Source organism: Diadema antillarum, unplaced genomic scaffold (genome assembly GCF_040938485.1).
Source record: "Diadema antillarum isolate AM-2024a unplaced genomic scaffold, OU_Dant_1.0 seq00000835_RagTag, whole genome shotgun sequence".
In the NCBI taxonomy this organism is placed as follows: domain Eukaryota; kingdom Metazoa; phylum Echinodermata; class Echinoidea; order Diadematoida; family Diadematidae; genus Diadema; species Diadema antillarum.
The window spans coordinates 483,718-501,727 of record NW_027271711.1 but is presented as its reverse complement, the minus strand read 5'-3'; the positions used below and the strand labels follow the sequence as shown (position 1 = coordinate 501,727).

General features: G+C 40.1%; 1 protein-coding gene across 2 annotated transcripts in view; it reads left to right on the top strand.

Annotated features, from left to right (window-relative positions):
* Window positions 1-18,010, top strand: part of LOC139740100 (alpha-mannosidase 2x-like) — a 236,935-nt gene that overhangs the window by 206,376 nt on the left and 12,549 nt on the right. For both annotated transcript variants that reach the window (XM_071650686.1, XM_071650685.1), the window contains exons 21-22: window positions 10,553-10,740; window positions 11,192-11,318. In XM_071650686.1, the coding sequence (XP_071506787.1) occupies window positions 10,553-10,740; window positions 11,192-11,318 (315 nt within the window). The remainder of the gene's footprint in view (window positions 1-10,552; window positions 10,741-11,191; window positions 11,319-18,010) is intronic.

Sequence of the window (18,010 nt, the reverse complement as noted above, 5' to 3'; positions counted from 1 at the left end):
CGTCGCGGCCATCGTTCCCGAACTCTTCCCGTCTCGCGCCTGTGGATAGGAAGACTTGTCGACTCCCGCGGCCAGCTTCTCCGGCTTGTGGCATTTCTGACAGTCCCTCGCGAAGTGTCGGGTGCTACCACATAGAAAGCATCCGGGCTTGTCGCGCGGGGTCTCCACCTTTGTCTTGGCATCCGGCTTTGGGTGAGCGGTACCTGTATTGGGACAACTACTCTGATTCGAAGTAGGCCTGGTTTGTAGGCCTTTGTGCCCTGCCGGTGAATACCATCCTGATCGAGATTCTACAAAGTGGTCGGCGATCTCGACCATTTCACTTAGGGCTGTCGGCCTACGTTCTCGAATGAACAGTACCATTGGTTGCGAACAACTAGTCAGGAATTGCTCCATTAACATCAACTGTACTAGCGCTTCATACTGAGGTTTTGCTCCCGCTAGTTCCACCCATTTGTCTAAATAACTCCACATTCAAACTACAAATTGACTGGCGGTTTCCCCATTGTCTGGCTTCGCCACCCGTAGCTTCTTTCGGAATCCCTCACTTGTTAGAGAGTACCTATTAAAAAGCGCCTTCTTCACAACCCCGTAATCCTGTGCTTCTACATCTCTCAACCTTGAGTACATTTCTAATGCTTTCCCTGTAAGTAAAGCACTGAGATTCGTGGCCCACGCCTCCTCCGGCCACCGCTGTGTGTTTATGTATCTCTCAAACCTGTTAAGGTAGGCATCCATCTGATCCTTACTATCATTAAACGTCGGTAGCTTCGGGGCCTGTACAACTGAACCATTACAACTATTGTTCCCATTATTTGAGTTTCCCTTTTTAATAGCCTTCTCTAATTCCAACCTTAACTTAATTAATTCTCGCTCTTCTGCCCTCGCTTCCCTCTCTCTCGCCTGCTCTTCCTTAGCATTCTCCCATTCTCTGGTTATGAAATCCTGCAACTCATCACCCTTAACTCTTAACGTGCCATGGTCGCCGAACGGCGACCTTAGTGCTGACGTGCCATGGTCGCCGATCGGCGACAAAGAAGAGCGCGAAAAACATTGATTATTTAAGTTCTTATGGTACCATAATGTGTTACACCAAGAAACTGATAATGATATGTACTGGTAGCTGACTAGCATAGCCATCGTTTTCACCAAAAATATGAGTATGCTTACATTGGAAAATTTTGAGTAAATACGTGATTTTTCGGCTAGATGTATTTTTTTCGCGTCGGGAAAATCCGCAGCGAGCGCACCCTCTGCGAGATGTGTATAGATCAAAAGTCTCATTGGTAAACCACGCGTGTGTATGCTATTTAATCTGCGTGTATTGCCTATGCGGTTCCAGTTGTATTGTTCCGCTTGGATGCTGTCCGGCGGGAAGCTGCTTTGATTTTGTCCCTCAAAGACGGTAAGCTTGCGTTCGTCGGTCAAGTCTTTCATCCTTTTATTTTGGTGAACTTCACTAATCGTCCCCACGCTAGCATACAAAAGAAGAAGACGCTTTTGTTCTTGTCTTATGCACGTGTGCAGTGAACGGAAAGTAGACCTGTAAACTATGCCGCTTGGTACCACACGTAGTTCGTAGTTTGTTTTGGCGTGATTACCTTCTCCTAGTTCGAAGCGAAATGAAATTCAAAGTAGAAATCTAGTGTTTCGGAATTTCAGACAAAATATAGATCGCAAAAGATGAACATTATTTTGCTTAGTTCAGTTTAAAAATTGTAGGCAGCGTTCGCAAAGAGCGAATAGAGCTGTTGTTTTGAGCGACGACATGCAAATAGTACAAATACTAATCAACACTGGTTTTGACCCAAAACCGATTTTTTTTTCTCAAACTTACGAAAGTGACTGGAACTGTAATTTTAGCGCAAACTGGCTGTATTGGTTTTACTCCACCGATATGAAAGTACATTATAGAGCCTGATTTTCTATATGTATGTGACGATGTGCACGAGAAAATCAGTCAAACTATGTTGTTTTCCATGTACTGGTTTTTGTTTTTGTGCTTGCGTCCACGGTTGCATTTTTTTTTTCTTTGAGGGTTTCTCTTCAATTGGTCTTCATACTGTACCTCTTTCGGCATGCCTTCTCTCTTATTATGTTGCTTCTTCTTTTCTCTATACATTTTGAAGAAAACTAGTTTTCACGCATTGAGCGTATCTCCGTATCCGTAAAATTTGTCATTGTCCTGCCGTATTTTGGAGGATGTTTTGGTTCTTGTAGCTTTCCGGCTATAAATAGCGTGTAAATAACCTTGGCTATGGGAACAGTAAATGTCTCTAACTACGTACTCTCGAATTAGCGACCAGAATCGTTGCGAACGTCAAGAATATTTATCTTATTTCTTTTGGCCAAAAACAAAAACAAAATCAAAACAAACAAAAAAGAACCATCGACAGTCGATTGGTGTATTATAGAAATTGTTTACTCAACCACGCAAAATGATCAATAATTATTTATCATTTCATGATAACAAAAATCGAAGCTGTATCGTTTATCGCCAAGCAATGATGCAGACACAATCCCTACAGCACAGTCTCGATAAAGTAGAACAGAATTCGATCAGTAATTCGTAGACAGCCAATATCAAATTCGCAAACGGGTTTTCTTGTTTGATTTTGATTTCAACTGTTTAGGAAGCTCGAAACCTATAATTTGATAGGTTTCCAAACATTCATCGCTCAGTGAGACACAGAATTAAAGTATATTTACGCATTTATGTTATTTGTTGAGCTTTGCTTATCGTTTATCCTACCTCTTATAGAAACGTGTTATTTTCCCCGAGTCGCAGGTGAAGAGGAAAATGTTCAAACTCAAGCAAATCCATCAAAGTTATTATTACGTAGGACTTTAGATAAGAGAGAGAGGGAGAGAGAGAGAGAGAGGATGCAAAGTAACATCAAACTATTTGTTAGCATGCAGATCTTTAAAACTTCAAACTCAGATCCCGCTGTTCAGTCCTTGGAGTAAAACAGTGTTGGAGATCACACAAAAAAAGAAAGAAAGAAATGTCGGATGATGCTGCTTCATGAAAACTGTGTCACAACGCAATGAAGGTACGAATTCAAGTACGGAACTAACATCCATCGGCTATTATAAACCAATGAAGGAACTTCAACAGTAGAGTGATCGATGTTATGATTTCCATGAACGTTCAAAATAATTCTGATGGTTACAAATCGCTCGGTATGAAACCTATATTGGCAGGCGCTATAGAGATTTCTGACGCCATGTGAAAGTATGGAATGTGCCGTTGAATAATGTCATATTCAGATAATCAAATGTTTCACGGCGAATGAGACTAAAGACAATCAAAGACAGCAAACATTGAAAAAGCATACCAGCAATGTAAAACGTGATTTTATACTTGTCGGCACCTACAGTTTTGTCTTCTTGTCACCAATTTTGCTATGCAGATCAGGCCTACTGTCAGGGGGCTTTTGATTCTTTTTAAGTGTTATTTGTACCGTAATGATTTTGTTGAATGTAATTGCATTGTTCGCTCCTTCATCATGATATGTGCAAAGCTGCCTTTCCTTTCACTGTTTATCTGTGTCATGTTTTAGTGTCTTGTCTCAATTCGTTGTTATTTTCGCTGTTCTGATCGGGCTTTTGGAAATTTCAAATCTGACTGAATTCATTCGTTTGCAAGATTCAATTACTTCACAACTCTGGCCGCATAGTTCACAAGTACAGCGCTATTTAACTTTACTATTTCAAAGTGAGATGATCGTTTCGAGAATGAGAGGGCTCCTCCCAACGTAGCGCTATTTTACCGAATCATGAAATGAATGGTGAGCTTTTCAGTTGCACGCACATGGCTTCAAACACCAGCGCTGGGCTTACAAGCACGTGGTGTGCTGCTCCGAGCGACTGACCTCGTGGTGCTGAGATTGAACTGGTTTTCTAGCCAAACCCACTTTACTTTGATTTCTCTGGATTGGCAATAAACACAAAAGTGGTATACTACCGTGAATTAAACTTTGTTATAATATTTTGGTAATGTTGTGATCGGATGGACAGTGGCTGGCAATAGGTTGATCGGATCAACATTCTTGATTGATACAGCGTTAGACAAATAAAAACCGGAAGGCGTGTGCACTTTTATCGGTCAGATCACGGCAGCATCTTCGCTTTCGATCAGGAGTCATGTTCATCCTTCAAGCTGCCCCTAGCAACCGCTAGTGTGTATTGTACTCAATCAGTACTCGGATGATCTCCGCCGTTACCAAGGAATTGCGCACGCACAAATCCTCGCTGACAAAGGCCTGCCGATTTCAATAGAGTGCGCCCGCCCGTGGTCCGCATAGACAAAAGAAGGATTAGAGGGTGCTTCCTTCTCAAGTGGACAAAAGACACTTTCCAGGGCCCGGGACAATTACTTTAGTTTCAAATACAGGATCTGGGACTAAAGGACTCAGATTTGGGAATGAATTACTGAGGCAGAAAGAGAAATTGCTAAGACAAAATAAACCGCTTGTATCTTTGGAATCATACAATTCTAGAAGACAATTTTGCTATCATTTGAAACGGGAGATGTAGCTCTAAAACTTTCTCACAGAGTCAAGGGAGCGTTCTATTGAAGAAAAACCACGACTGACTCTTTCTTTTCATACTACACAAAAAATTCCAATAATTTTTTGATGATATTATTCATTTCTGCAATATTTCAAGTTCAGATAAATATTACGGAAAACTGACTACATGGCACGAAAGAACAATCATTTCTTGATATTTGTTGTGTAGAACTCAATTCAAAACAGTCGATAGTTTGAAAGATATGGCAGTTTTAAATTACATTGTCAGTCCAGTTTCGATACATTCTGGCCTTAAGTAAAAACCTCTGGCACGTTAGGGGTTTTGGGCCTGGCACATTAAGAGTTAAACCCCAAAGACTCACCAATCTTCGCCGATCTCTCAAGTTCCATCTCACTCAGTCTGCTTCGTCAATTTCCTCGGAGAATACACTCACTGACTGTAGCTCGTTCACCGATAGGCAGACGAGACGAGGACAAATCGATGGGGCAGGCAGCAACTCTCCCAAACCGCAACGCGCTCTGACGGACCACCCTGTGCTAAGAAAAAATACTCATACAAACCGGTTACAGTCTGCAATTGTCACTACACTCTTAATTACCTTCATAATTCTCTATTGTAACATAATTACAATACCAGAATATACATGAATAAAATTTCACACTGATAGCTGCACACTACTAACCCTGTTTTTTTTTTTTTTTGCCTACCTTCTAACACCCTGCTTTATAATTTCACCTAATTCCCCTAATCATTCACTATTCCCCAAGCATAAGGTCCCTTCGTGGTCGCCAGAAATTGTCAGGGGGAACTTACTGTGTTACTTATTTACTCTAATCTGGAACACATAAATAACACAGCGTGAAGATTTTTCGGGTTCAAAATGCAATAAACAAAAATTTAATTCCTCTGCGGGTTCTATGTTTTCTGGCAAATCTCATTATAACGCAATTCAACATACATAAATTTTCTGCTCATATACTTACGTAAAAAAATCCACTGAATTCATTAAATCAAATCAAACTCGTCAAACTCCCTGTTACAATTACACTACACTTATACTACCGCCTATGGAGCTCCTGTTACTACCAACTGTCAGGAGTTATCACGCCGAGTTTGGTGTCCTATGACGTCACGACTGGAGCTGGAGGGCGCCCTCGTGCGTCTTGTAGATCGCTAGGGTGCAGCGTCGGTGTCAACGTCGACCAGTCAGGCCCGGCCAGTGATGACAGCGTCTCCCTGTTGACGACCATGACTGTGTCACCGGGCAGCGGTTGGTCCCGGACTCAGCTCGTAGTAATGCGGCTGTCTCAGCTCGTAGCAATGCGGCTGTCTCGGCTCGTAGCTAGGGGGCTGTCTCAGCTCGTAGCAATATAAGGATGCGGCTGTAAATTTACAATTAGCCATCACTAGCACAATAATATCCATCCATGTTAATACCGTTCTATCCTCACTTTGATTTTCCCCGACTACGTGGCGACTATTCTGTGTCACACTCATAGCATCAATATCAGAATCTTCTAATAACATCAATATCAAAATCATCTTATAACATCATGGCATTCGCGCCCTGTATAGCCAATATTACCTACTACTACTACAATTATTCCTTTAGGTTCACCCTAAACAACAATTCTCCACCTTGGGAATCTCTTCATCATAAATCCTAGCTTCCGAATTCATGACCAATAATTACAATGAGTGCATAAACAATAACCAAACTTCTGGATTTACAGCTATAACAATATCGGAATTACTTCTGTAAACTTGATGTCTTCCAATCTGACATTCATGATTATATCCTTTATTTCTGCACAAAAATTACAACCCTACTTTCTTCAACATATCAATTCATTCTCACCTTACACATCAAATCGTTCTCTTCTACAAAAACCATAATACTGTCAATTAATACCGGGCGCCTCGTTTAACAGCGCCTCTATTGAGACCCTTAAAAAAAAAACTAACTGGCAAAAAATGACTGAAATCAGCATGTAGCCTCCACTTACCGTTATTTCTGCCCTTCACCCGCGCGGAGAGTTGCCGTCTGCCCTCGGAGTTGTCGTCCAGTGCCCCGTCTGCCAATTCCGCTCAGCAGCAGGAATACTTTAGCCTCAGAGTATCACAGGTTCAATCTCTCTCTCGCTTTCTCCCTCACAGCCTTTTAGCTCGGATCTCAGCGGAGTCTCATCCTGGATTCCCTCCTATTTCGACATGGCTGGACACTTCCCAATGGGCACAAACGGTCTTTCCACTCTCGCGTCGGATTAGCTTCTCATCTCCTATTCCTCCTTCACAACTATTTATCTTCTCTCACGCTCCCTCTCTCGCCCTTACCCTTGCATACATTATCACTCTCCAATCAGTGCGATTCCCTAATTTTGACCTTTCACTTCCATACCGATACAATATTAATTAACCCGTAATTTGACTACTCACCTTCCCTTGTATTATCTTTATTCAAATACCGGGGTGCGGCCCTTATTGATAACCAAATGAATCATAACAAAATTCGCGGAAAACCCAGTCAAGCACTTCTTACCGTGCTGCGAGAAGGATGCAGCTTGCAAGCCCTCGATCTCGCCAGCTGTTGGCCTAAAAAATCTTTCTATCTAAACAGTAGCCCACCGTAAACAAGAGGGTAGGAGAAAAGGAGAATAAAAAACCTTCCGAACCGTTTGCCTCTGACAACCGGTATATGTTTCGCGGAAAGGGAAACGAGGGTGTTTTGGCATTTTCGAAAGTAATGTTGAAACAACTTGTGCACTTTTACTGAATTTTGTTTATTTTTTTCACAAACGCTCAAATGTGCAAACACAATTAATATTCTTGAACAGTTCAGGGGGCGAGGGAGGGAAATTGATGGGGTAATCCCCTAGCAACTCTCCATTTCCATCTCTCATATCCTCCTTATGCCATTATCTGGACATCCTATACAATTAATAGGTCTACAGGTGGCGCTGTTCATCCTGTCGGTCTCGTGGGCCTTCTTTGCCTAGTGTCGGTCTTGTGAGCTTTGTGTGCCTAGTGTCGGTCTCGTCAGCCTTTTAAGCGCAGTGTCGGTCTCGTGGGCTTTGTTTGCATAGTGTCAGTCTCGTGAGCCTTCTGCGTGTAGTGTCGAACTCATGGGCTGTCTAACTCGTGGGCTTATTTTACTTGATGTCGAACTCGTGGGCTTTATTTACTCAGTGTCGAACTTGTGGGCTGTATAACTAGTGGGCTGTATGACTTGTGAGCTGTGTGACTCATGGGTTGTATGACTTGTGAGCTGTATGACTTTTGGGCTGTATGACTCGTGGGTGTCGGTCTTCTGACGTGCACCCAAAAAATCTCTGTCAACATGTCATTACACAGCTAATCATTTGAAAAATTACGTTACCATTTCAACTACATATTGTCGGTTGAGAATGACAAGGGCGTTAAGTTGCCACTAAACCCATAGTGTTCAAGACAAGTTAACGCCCTTTTCATTCTCAACAGCCGAATTATATTGATTTTAATTTTCAAAAAAAAAAATTTACACACCTGCACATGACATTAATCACATCTTTAATCACAAATTTAAATAGAATGCATAAAAAACTGAATAAATTAACTCAATAAACAATATTTATATTTTCATAACTATAATCATGACAGCTCATCATTCAACATAGATGAAAAATATCTTTTAGGCCTACATATCAAAAAACTATATCTATCAGAAAAACTAAATCTCCAATCAAAATCTGAAATATAAAAAAAAAAAAACTCAATCCACACTCGTTTTTCATTATAAAAAATGCAACTACAGTTGTACCATAACAACACAATATTCAACATTGAAAAAAGGAGCGAAATCTACACGTCTATGCTATAACAATCTTAAAAATTCTGGCTCAAAAACTTATAAAATCAGCCAAATCCTCACTATTATTTCATATGTACCAAATATCCAGTCATTTACTCAAATCCACAATATTTTATATATCTTTCTATTGCAAATAATACCATATAGCAAACGACACAAACAAATAGACTGATGAACAAACAGAAAACATACAATGCCACTTATGCAGATACATAAAAACTTCTAATTTTTGTTATTCAGCAGTTTAATGAAATGTGGTATTGCACTGTCCTGCAACCATTTTGTTTTACACTTATATTGCTGGTACCTTGTGTTCAAATGCAGTGCTTATTGATGCCCTTGGTGTTTAGCAGGGAGCCAGTGGGATACGAGTGGGTTTTTAACCAAACAACAAGCAAATTCTAGACTCAGCTGTCTTCTCCTATCGGCTAAAGTGACCAACTTGCAGGTTTCAAGAGCTGCCATGTACGACGTGTAGTTTTTGTTTAAAAAAAAAGAAACAAAAGAAACAAAAAAAAACAAGATAGAAACTATGATATACAGTGGATCATGACTAGAAAGTTTGTCAGGGTACAAGATCTGGATGAAAATAGAGGGCTATAAAAGGTCAATCCAAAATGTGAATGAAAGGCCATGTTTTTAAAGGCCCTGTCACATCTTTCCAGGTAAGATACGTGGGCTTATTGCAAGTAGGGATTTTCCAGCACACAGGAGAATTTTCTGCAGGCGGACAAGGATGTTGGCGAGTTCCGTACTTGCATCTTACCTGCTAAACGCGTGCTACTAACCTGCTACTTATGTGTATTCCATTCGACCTGCGTGAGAGCTTCGAAACTGATCCGTTTTCAGTTACGAGTGACATACAGGGACCTGCGTGGGAGTTGCCCGCGAGGTGCTGCCGCTAAGGGCCTCCTACTGGTGTTCTGCGTGTACCTCTGTGGGCAAACGCCCGCAACTCACCCGGAACAAGTTTTGAGCATGCTCAAGGCCTTGTCACACCATGTCTGGGGAAGCCTTGCGGGGACAAATTTTTGTTACCCGGAGCTCCCTGCAGTTGGCCTGCACCTGACAGTACATAGCACATATCTTACCCGTAGTTGTCCGGAGGTGCGCACACAAGTTAGATTTACCCCCAGCCAAGTTTTGAGCATGATCAAAACTTTTTCCAGGTGAATTGCGGGGATTGCCCGCAGAGGTCCACACAGAACACCATTAGGAGGCCTGTAGCTGCCGCAAGTCACAGGCAGTTGACCTGCTTGAAGTACATAAGTTGCCCGTGGATCTACACATATGCCTATGCGCCGGAAGTGCGTGTCATCTGTGGGCATTCTATAAGCATAATACGAGTTTTTTATTGGCAAGGAATGATGTCGAAACTGCCGATATCCATGTAGCTGGTCAGTTCTGCGGGCGTGGAATGAGCTATTCAAGCAAATTGCGTGCATGCTGAGGGGCAGTTACTGCCTTTAAACTGGTTAGTTGAGAGTCGGCTGCGGCAAAGATAATGACATTCTGTTGGACTTCTGCCATATCAATTTCCTTCAGAGGGATTCCTTCACCAAGTTGTCACCCTCACTCGCCACCCATGTGCCTGACACGCGGGTCACACAGAATGCATGTAAGTAGAATGTAAGTAGCACGGGTCCAGCAGGTAAGACACATGCGAAACTCGCCCAAGACCTTGTCCACCCGCAAAAATTGTCCTGCATGCTGGAAAATTCCCCACATGCAACAAGCCCATGGAGCTTGCCCAGAAAGGTGTGACAGGGCCTAAACTTGGCTGCAGGTAAATAGGCATTGCGTGCACAACTGCGGATAACTACGGGCGAGATACATGCTAGGTACTGTCATGTGCGGGCCATCTGCTGGGACCTCCAGGTAACAAAAATTGTTCTTTGCAAGTGGCACACGAGGCTTGCCCTGAAAGGTGTGACAGGGCCTTTAGGCAGATATTGTGATTGCATGAGAAGCAGAGTCATCCTATGTGTAGTTAATCATGCACAAGGGTGTGTTTAGAGTGTGGTTAACCTACAAATTTGATAACCTTTTAGCTAGTCATTTACTTCCATGTATGTTCATGGGTATATTAAAGTCTTCTCTCCCCTCTTCTGAATATCTTTCTCCCTTTCTCCCTCTCCCTTTCTTTCTCTTTTTCTCGTTTATGCATAGGAATCACATACCACTATGAGTTACCCATCCCTCCAGAGCCACCACCTATCTGACAGCCTCAACCATCCAATCTTTATCTTCCATGCCACTGTGCCAGAAGTGGGGATGGAGTCTCCAGGCCGTTTACTGTCTGACCAAAACCTGATTGATTCATCCCTGCCCTGTGACATCCACTTGGTAAACTTGAGGTATGTCACAGAACAAGTTTAAAATTGAAATAATCAATTGTTATTGTCTTATTGTTGGTGTCTACACTTCGGGTAGTAGAAATCAACCTGCTAATGGAGGGTATATGTATAACGGTGTGCAGTATAACTGTTTTAGAGGAGCATGCATCCTTTATTCACCCAAACATACAGATTATCTTTGATTGAGTCGATGTGACATACCATATAACCAGTGGGCAGATGAGAGGCTCCACCACATGCCGTCAACTGTAGGTCGTAAGCTTAGTTTTTGTCTTGTTTTCATGTGACATGTAATTTAGCATGAAGAGAGACCGATAAAATGCCATTTAGGTCAGACTCTATGTCCATGTTGACCAAGTATGAAAAGGATGAGAAAAATCTTTGTTCCATATGCATAAGGGCAGTGAATATTGACAAATTTCCCTTCTATTCTTTTTTTTAATGTCCTCAGAACGAGAGTATCTCAGGATGCAAGCCTCATGAAGCCAAAGAGGGAGGCGTTGCTTATTCTTCACCGGAGAGGCTTCCACTGCGGCTTCCTTACAGCAGGGATACAATGCTCTACCAATGAAGGGAGAGTGAGTTGATTACAACTGTTATTTTCCGTAGCTGAATTTGTGACCCGCTATGACAAACGGATCCTGAAGTCTCTTACGGCTGACCTGAGAAAATCGAATTTGAAGTGAGATCATCAAAATTGGTCTAAACCATCTGATTTCTGTTTGTGGCATAATTTTATAGTCTACTGTAAAAGTGGAAATTTTCGCAATGTTGAAGTTTTCGTGCATTTCGCGCAACCAGAAACTAGCGTGAAAATAAAGCAAATATTTTGCTTGCCATACGTTGCAGTAGTTGATGTCTTGATTCTGCAGAATTGAAAACACGCGAAACTCTTCTTAACTGGCCGAGCATGAAAAATTAGTCGAAAATATCCACTTTTACAGTAATGTATCATCTATCATTTGCCGAAATTTCGAAGCTAAATGTTCAAAGGAAAGGCAAGAAAACTGCATTTTTGTTGGCCATGATTTTCCAACTTTAAAGAGAACAGAAACATGTCTGAAAATTTGGATATAGTGCAGTAGCTAGACTCTGCCCCGAGCAATGAGGGAGTGATCTTATTGGTCAGTGCATAGCATCCTCCTGGTTACTGATTGGTCATACATAGATTGCTGGCGCTAAGCTTGAATGAACATCGCGGAGGTTGCTAGGAGCATACAATGTACCTTCTATTGTCAAGCGGTGAAAAGTGTCTTGCTTCCCCTTGATCATGATAGTGTTGGAAGGAAAACTTTGAAGGCAGTTTTCCTAAACCACTCGACATGTGCTAGTAAAATCATTGATATTTCCACAACCGAGTACTTTTAAGAGTCGAGTTATATATGAAATCAAAGTGGAAGAGTAAGGGAATAATGTCATGTCATTTTCAGAAAATTGTCCTCTCCAGACTTTCGGATCCTTTTGTTGTAGCGGGTCACATTTAGTGTGATATGTATAATGTGAATAGTAGGAATCTTTCCATTCACATGTTTTTAGATTTGGGGTTGAAAAGTCAGTTGGTTCTGTGTACCACATAGGTTACCGTGCATCACAAAACCAGCAAAAAGTCGCACTCACTGATTTTGTGTGGGGACTCCAAATAGATGAAAGTGTCCTAGTCCATCATGAGTTTTTCATATTTTCTAAACGATACTTCTACATTAATGTAAACATTGCGATCATAGAGTGCATTAGAAAATGTGTTTTTAGCAGTTTTTCTAGAACACTCTTTTTGAGGGGAGGTAGAATAGTGTGATTAAGTGTGTCTTAGAAGTCCCCTTTTCATTTCTTAAAAACCCTGTACACACTCTTCACTTTCAACTCTAATAACTTTTCAAAAGATGATGCTACTGCTCTGAAAGTTTATCTAATTTATGGATAGAATGTGTTCATAGAGCATGATCAATTTCAGTGTAATCTGATAATCCCTTCATTGTTGTTGCCATGAAGAAACAACATTGCAAGTATAGTGCTTATATTTTGCATTTAGTTAATAATATAATCAGACATAATTCCTGAAATCCCATCCCTTTCATTATATTATTGTGTATGCTGGTTTTCTTGCATAAATAGCACCAGGGCACTTAGAAACACCAATATAAAGCACCATAACATAATTATTATTATCATTATTATTGTTGTTATTGTTGTTGTTCATATTATTAACATTGTTATGATTATTATCATTATTACAGAAACTCCATCTCTCCCACTTTCGATGGGAGATCTCCCGCCAAAAGCCCATTTTTGCAAACAAAATCTCCCATTCTCCGGCTTGAGATTTAATTTTCTCCCGCCCTGGCTGCGTGTCTCCCGCTTGAAATGATTTCTTACTTAGTGTCATTGTATGTTGAAAAATAAGCCTGAAATAGCACGAGAGAGCTTCTACTACTCTATTACTCTACTACAAAAAGTAAACTCCAAAGAACGTATTGAATCAGAACATTCAATTCAATTCATTTGTTTCATTCTCATTTCTTTTTTCCAACAAAACATAACACAAGGTAAATCAGAAAAACCGTCATAAGCATATATACAGTACAGAGTGCGAAGGACAAACAATATACAACAAACTAATAGAGACAAATCATGTATACATACAGGAAGATACAAAGTTATATTTTGAGGAGAGAAAAAAAGAGAACTGAGAGGTCCACTAAAAAGCAGTGCTTGTAGATTGTGGACCACTCAAGAATTTCTTCCAAAAATACTTACTTCACATACAATTACAAATACATTACACAAAAACGATTCAGACAAAATGGAACCAACGACAAAGACACAACAACATGACATGACTGAACTGAGGGAGATACAATTGAACGGAATGGGACAAAAACAAAATTAAAGGAAGAAAGGGAAGAAAGAGAGAGAGAAAATGAGAGAGAGAAGGGGGGGAGCGAGGGAGAGAAAATAGAGAGAATGCCTACATGCTGAACAAGAGAAACGGAAGAGAGAATTGACGAGGCGCTTCGAACAGCTGGTGACTGCACGCAGCTGTGTAAACATTGAACACCTACCTAAGAACTGTAAAAAAGTCCTTGTCTGATAAGCTTTTCTGATGTGATCTGTATTCCAATCCCCACTGATACATATATAATCCACCTGAGCAATTTCTATTAACTCTTCAATATCATTGATCACAATTTCACTTTCCTTCAAGTTGCCTGATACACAACACTCATCTAAAGGCATGTATACACATGCAGTCAGCAACTTTCCAGTACTATTCAGTTCTACTGTAAAAGCTACTAATATTGAAGACTCAGTTATGAGAGGTTGAACATCAATTTGAACATTACTTTTTCATAATAATGCACAACCTCCGTATGGTCTACCAGACAATCAAACATTTTCTTTTATAGCACAGACACATTGTTTACACATTTTTTTCCCCACGTTATCAAACCATCCAAGTTGTGACCTGGATAAACCATGTTCGTGGATCAGCGAAAAATAACACTCTGTTGGCAATTCATCTAAAAAAGGTAACTTAAAATCATTTGCACTCTGGTAGGATCCAGATATTATGATGACCGCGTCCAGTCAATACGTGAATGATAATCCAGCAAGTAATTATCTAGCTTTGGAATCCAGCCCGTCACAGCTTCAACAAACATGTAGCAATATCTATTGACATGAGAATGGTGTCAGTCACCAATGTAGGCAAGTCAGTTTTCCACCGGCAGTATGTCTCTCAGGCAATATGCCTCCCAGGCCTTATCTCCACAAATATAGCTGGTCAGCAGGTAACAGAGGACTGACTGAAACAAGTCGCTTCAGAGCCAGAAGTGACGTAACTCTCAGAGAAGAGGTGTTGGGTACTCTGCCTACTTCAGAATTTCTGTGGCTTATATAGGTCCATTCACCCCTTCTTGAATATTCTGTAATTCTCTCCAACCTGGGGCTACATACCTGTACATGTAGTCTGGGTGCCAAAGGCTGAACCTTGTTTTACCGTCCACCCAATGTTTTTTTATGGTTTTACCCTATTTCGGGGATGCTGAATCCGAATCTGCATGATGCAACTTTTGCATCCTTGAGGGTTTTGAGATATTCAAGATGGCCGCCAAAATGGCCGCCCAAACCGAAAATTTCCATATATTTCCCTCTAAATGGTGAGAAATTGAAAACAATTAATGGTTTTTACCCTATTTCGAGGGTGCGAAATCCGAATCTGGCTGATGTGACTCTTGCATCCTTGAGGATATAGAGATATTCAAGATGGCCGCCAAAATGGCCACCAAAACCCGGAAATTCCTATGTATTTCCTTCTAAATGGTGAGAAGTTCAAAACAATTTATGGTTCTAAGCTATTTCGAGGGTGCTGAATCCGAATCTGGCTGATGCGACTCTTGCATCCATGAGGATTTTGAGATATTCCAGATGGCCGCCAAAATGGCCGCCCAAACAGGAAATTCCTATGTATTTCCTTCTTAATGGTTAGTAATTAAAAACAATTGATAGTTCGAAGCTATTTCGACGGTGCTGAATCCGAATCAGGATGATGCAACTCTTGCATCGTTAAGGGTTCTTAGATATTCAAGATAGCCGCCAAATTGGCCGCCAAAACCGGAAATTCCCATGTATTTCCTTCTAAATGGTTAGAAATTGAAAAACTATTGATGGTTTTACCCTAATTCGAGGCTGCTGAATAAGAATCTTGATAAAACTCTTGTATCCTTAAGGGTTCTGAGATAATAAAGATGGCCACCAAAATGACCACCAAAAATGGAAAATGTAGACCCCCTTTTTCCTTCTAAATGGTGTAAAATTGAAAACAAATTGATGGTTTTACCCTATTTTGAGTTTGCTGAATTTGAAGCTGCAGGATACAGCTCTTACATCCTTAACGGTTTTGAGATGATAAAGATGGCCGCCAAAATGGCCCCCAAATGGCCATCAAACACGGAAATTCCCATGTAGGCCCCCTAATTCGTTCTAAATGGTGTAAAATTGAAAACAATTGGTGGTTTTACCCTATTTTGAGGGTGCTGAATCCGAATCTGGTTGATGCGACTCTTGTGTTTTGGGGGTTCTGAGATTTCCAAGATGACCGCCAAAATAACTGTCAATATTGAAAATTTTGAGACCCTATTCAGCACCCTCGCCATTTTGTTCTTGCCATTTTTGCATTAGGGTTTTGAGATGTCCAAGATGACCGCCAAATAATTGGCAGAAATTGAAATTCCAATGTTAATATTTTTTTCCTAAATAGTGAAAATTTGGAAATAAATTGATGGTCTCACCCTATTTCGAGGGTGCTGAAGTTTTTGAGATATTTACAAATGTCCTGTATAAACGGAAATTCCTTGATATTTTCTTATAAATTGTGAAATATTGTGCCAGAACGTGAAGCGAGGGATTAAAAGCAATAATCCGTATTCTTGAATTCAACTCGGTAAAGCAAATTTGTCAAATCAGCCAACAATTTAATGGCATCCAAAATGACTGTCACTGTGTCACAATGGTATTGTAATATACTGAGATATTCCGATATGTCTCAAACGGAACTTTAACACGTAATGGAAAGAAAAATGATATTGACATCATACTGAAACGTACAAACACAAAGATAAGACGTAAAATTTATTTATGCACAATTGTTATAAAGCAATGCCTGTGGTAGCCAATAGGGGCTCCGCAGACTGATGTGAAGTTAATCCTTTTAGAGTAATATTAAATTATGACCTGTTGGTATTTTGTGTTGAAATTTGTCTTGTATTCTTATGAGTCTCGCCACGTACTCTTATGAAACTTGTTTGTTTTGTTTATTTGTTTGTTTTATTTATTTAAACACGGGTAAAAATACTTGCACTCAGCCGTTAGGCTGTTTTTCAGCAAGTCCGTATGATATACACTGTACAAAAAACATAATGTGGTACAATCAACGTATAGGATGATACATAGACAATAATCGGTATAGCGAAACAAAAAGATGAGAGAAAAAATACATATATACACAACACTCTTTACAAAACAGTCAGACAGTAGAATGCAGTAAGAAGAAAAAAAATCTCAGAAAGGAAGCGATTCAAAAAAAAAATATTACTCAGAAATAGAAAAACTCATAAATCAAGTAAGAAAACAGAATCGATATCCTTCAGAAATTGTGCTAATGTTGTACATATTCTCGTGGCTTCCGGTAATTGATTGAATAATTGAGCTGCTATGTAAACAGTGGCATATTCTGATTACGTCACTAGAAATGGTTGCATCCATGACCACTATAGTAGATATCAATATAAGGGTAATTTCAAAAGCACTCTGCGTGATTATGATATTCGTAAGTACTGGACTATCAACTATTACCTTACATGTTGTCGTTTGTTTGTTTTTTGTTTTTTTTTACTGCGCGTCTTCTGTGATTTTTCCATCCCCTCGTGTGTATATATGACATCGTCGCTTGGGCGACAAGACCCTGTATCTGAAATTTTAGTGAAAATGACTTTTTTTTAATAAACAGTCAGATAATCAGTTAATGATGTCCTGTCCACACCTTAGCTGTCTTACCCCCAAAATGAAGCTACCATGGCATGTCAAAGGAAAGGTTCTCTCATTTGTTGTAGCGCTTTGGCTGCCATGTTTGTTTGCTTTTTGTTTTGTTTTTGTTTTTCTCTCCTGAACATGTGACATTTTGTAGATACGAGGTTTGTCGCCCCATATGTATATGTATATATATATATATACACGTATATATACATATACATATACATATACATATTATACATGTATACATATATATGCATATATATATATATATATATATATATATATATATAATATTACATCATATTGCAGAAAAATTTGAAGCAGAACTATAAAAATGTCCAACTCTTGTCTTCAACAATGTCATCAAGACCACCAATGTAAACCAATTAACCAATGTGGGTGTTCATGGATGAAACGATTAAAACTGCTCATGGATTAAAACAGGTAGTGTTGGGAATCTCAGTAAACTTCTCTACATCACTATCACAATATGATCTGGAGATCATATGAGATGGGTATGTCTTGTCCACTGATTGTTAGTGTGCAAAACATATCCATGATATGTAGATGAAACAGTGTAATCTTTCAAATATTCAACCGCATCTGTAGTCTTGCAAGATTCATTCCTGGCGCAGCTGTATCTTACAAACTCCAAGATATCCGGTAGAGCTGGTTTCACTGTACAACAAGTTCAAACTGGGATGTACAATATGCGTTCGTTTATCAGCAGAGTAGGGCC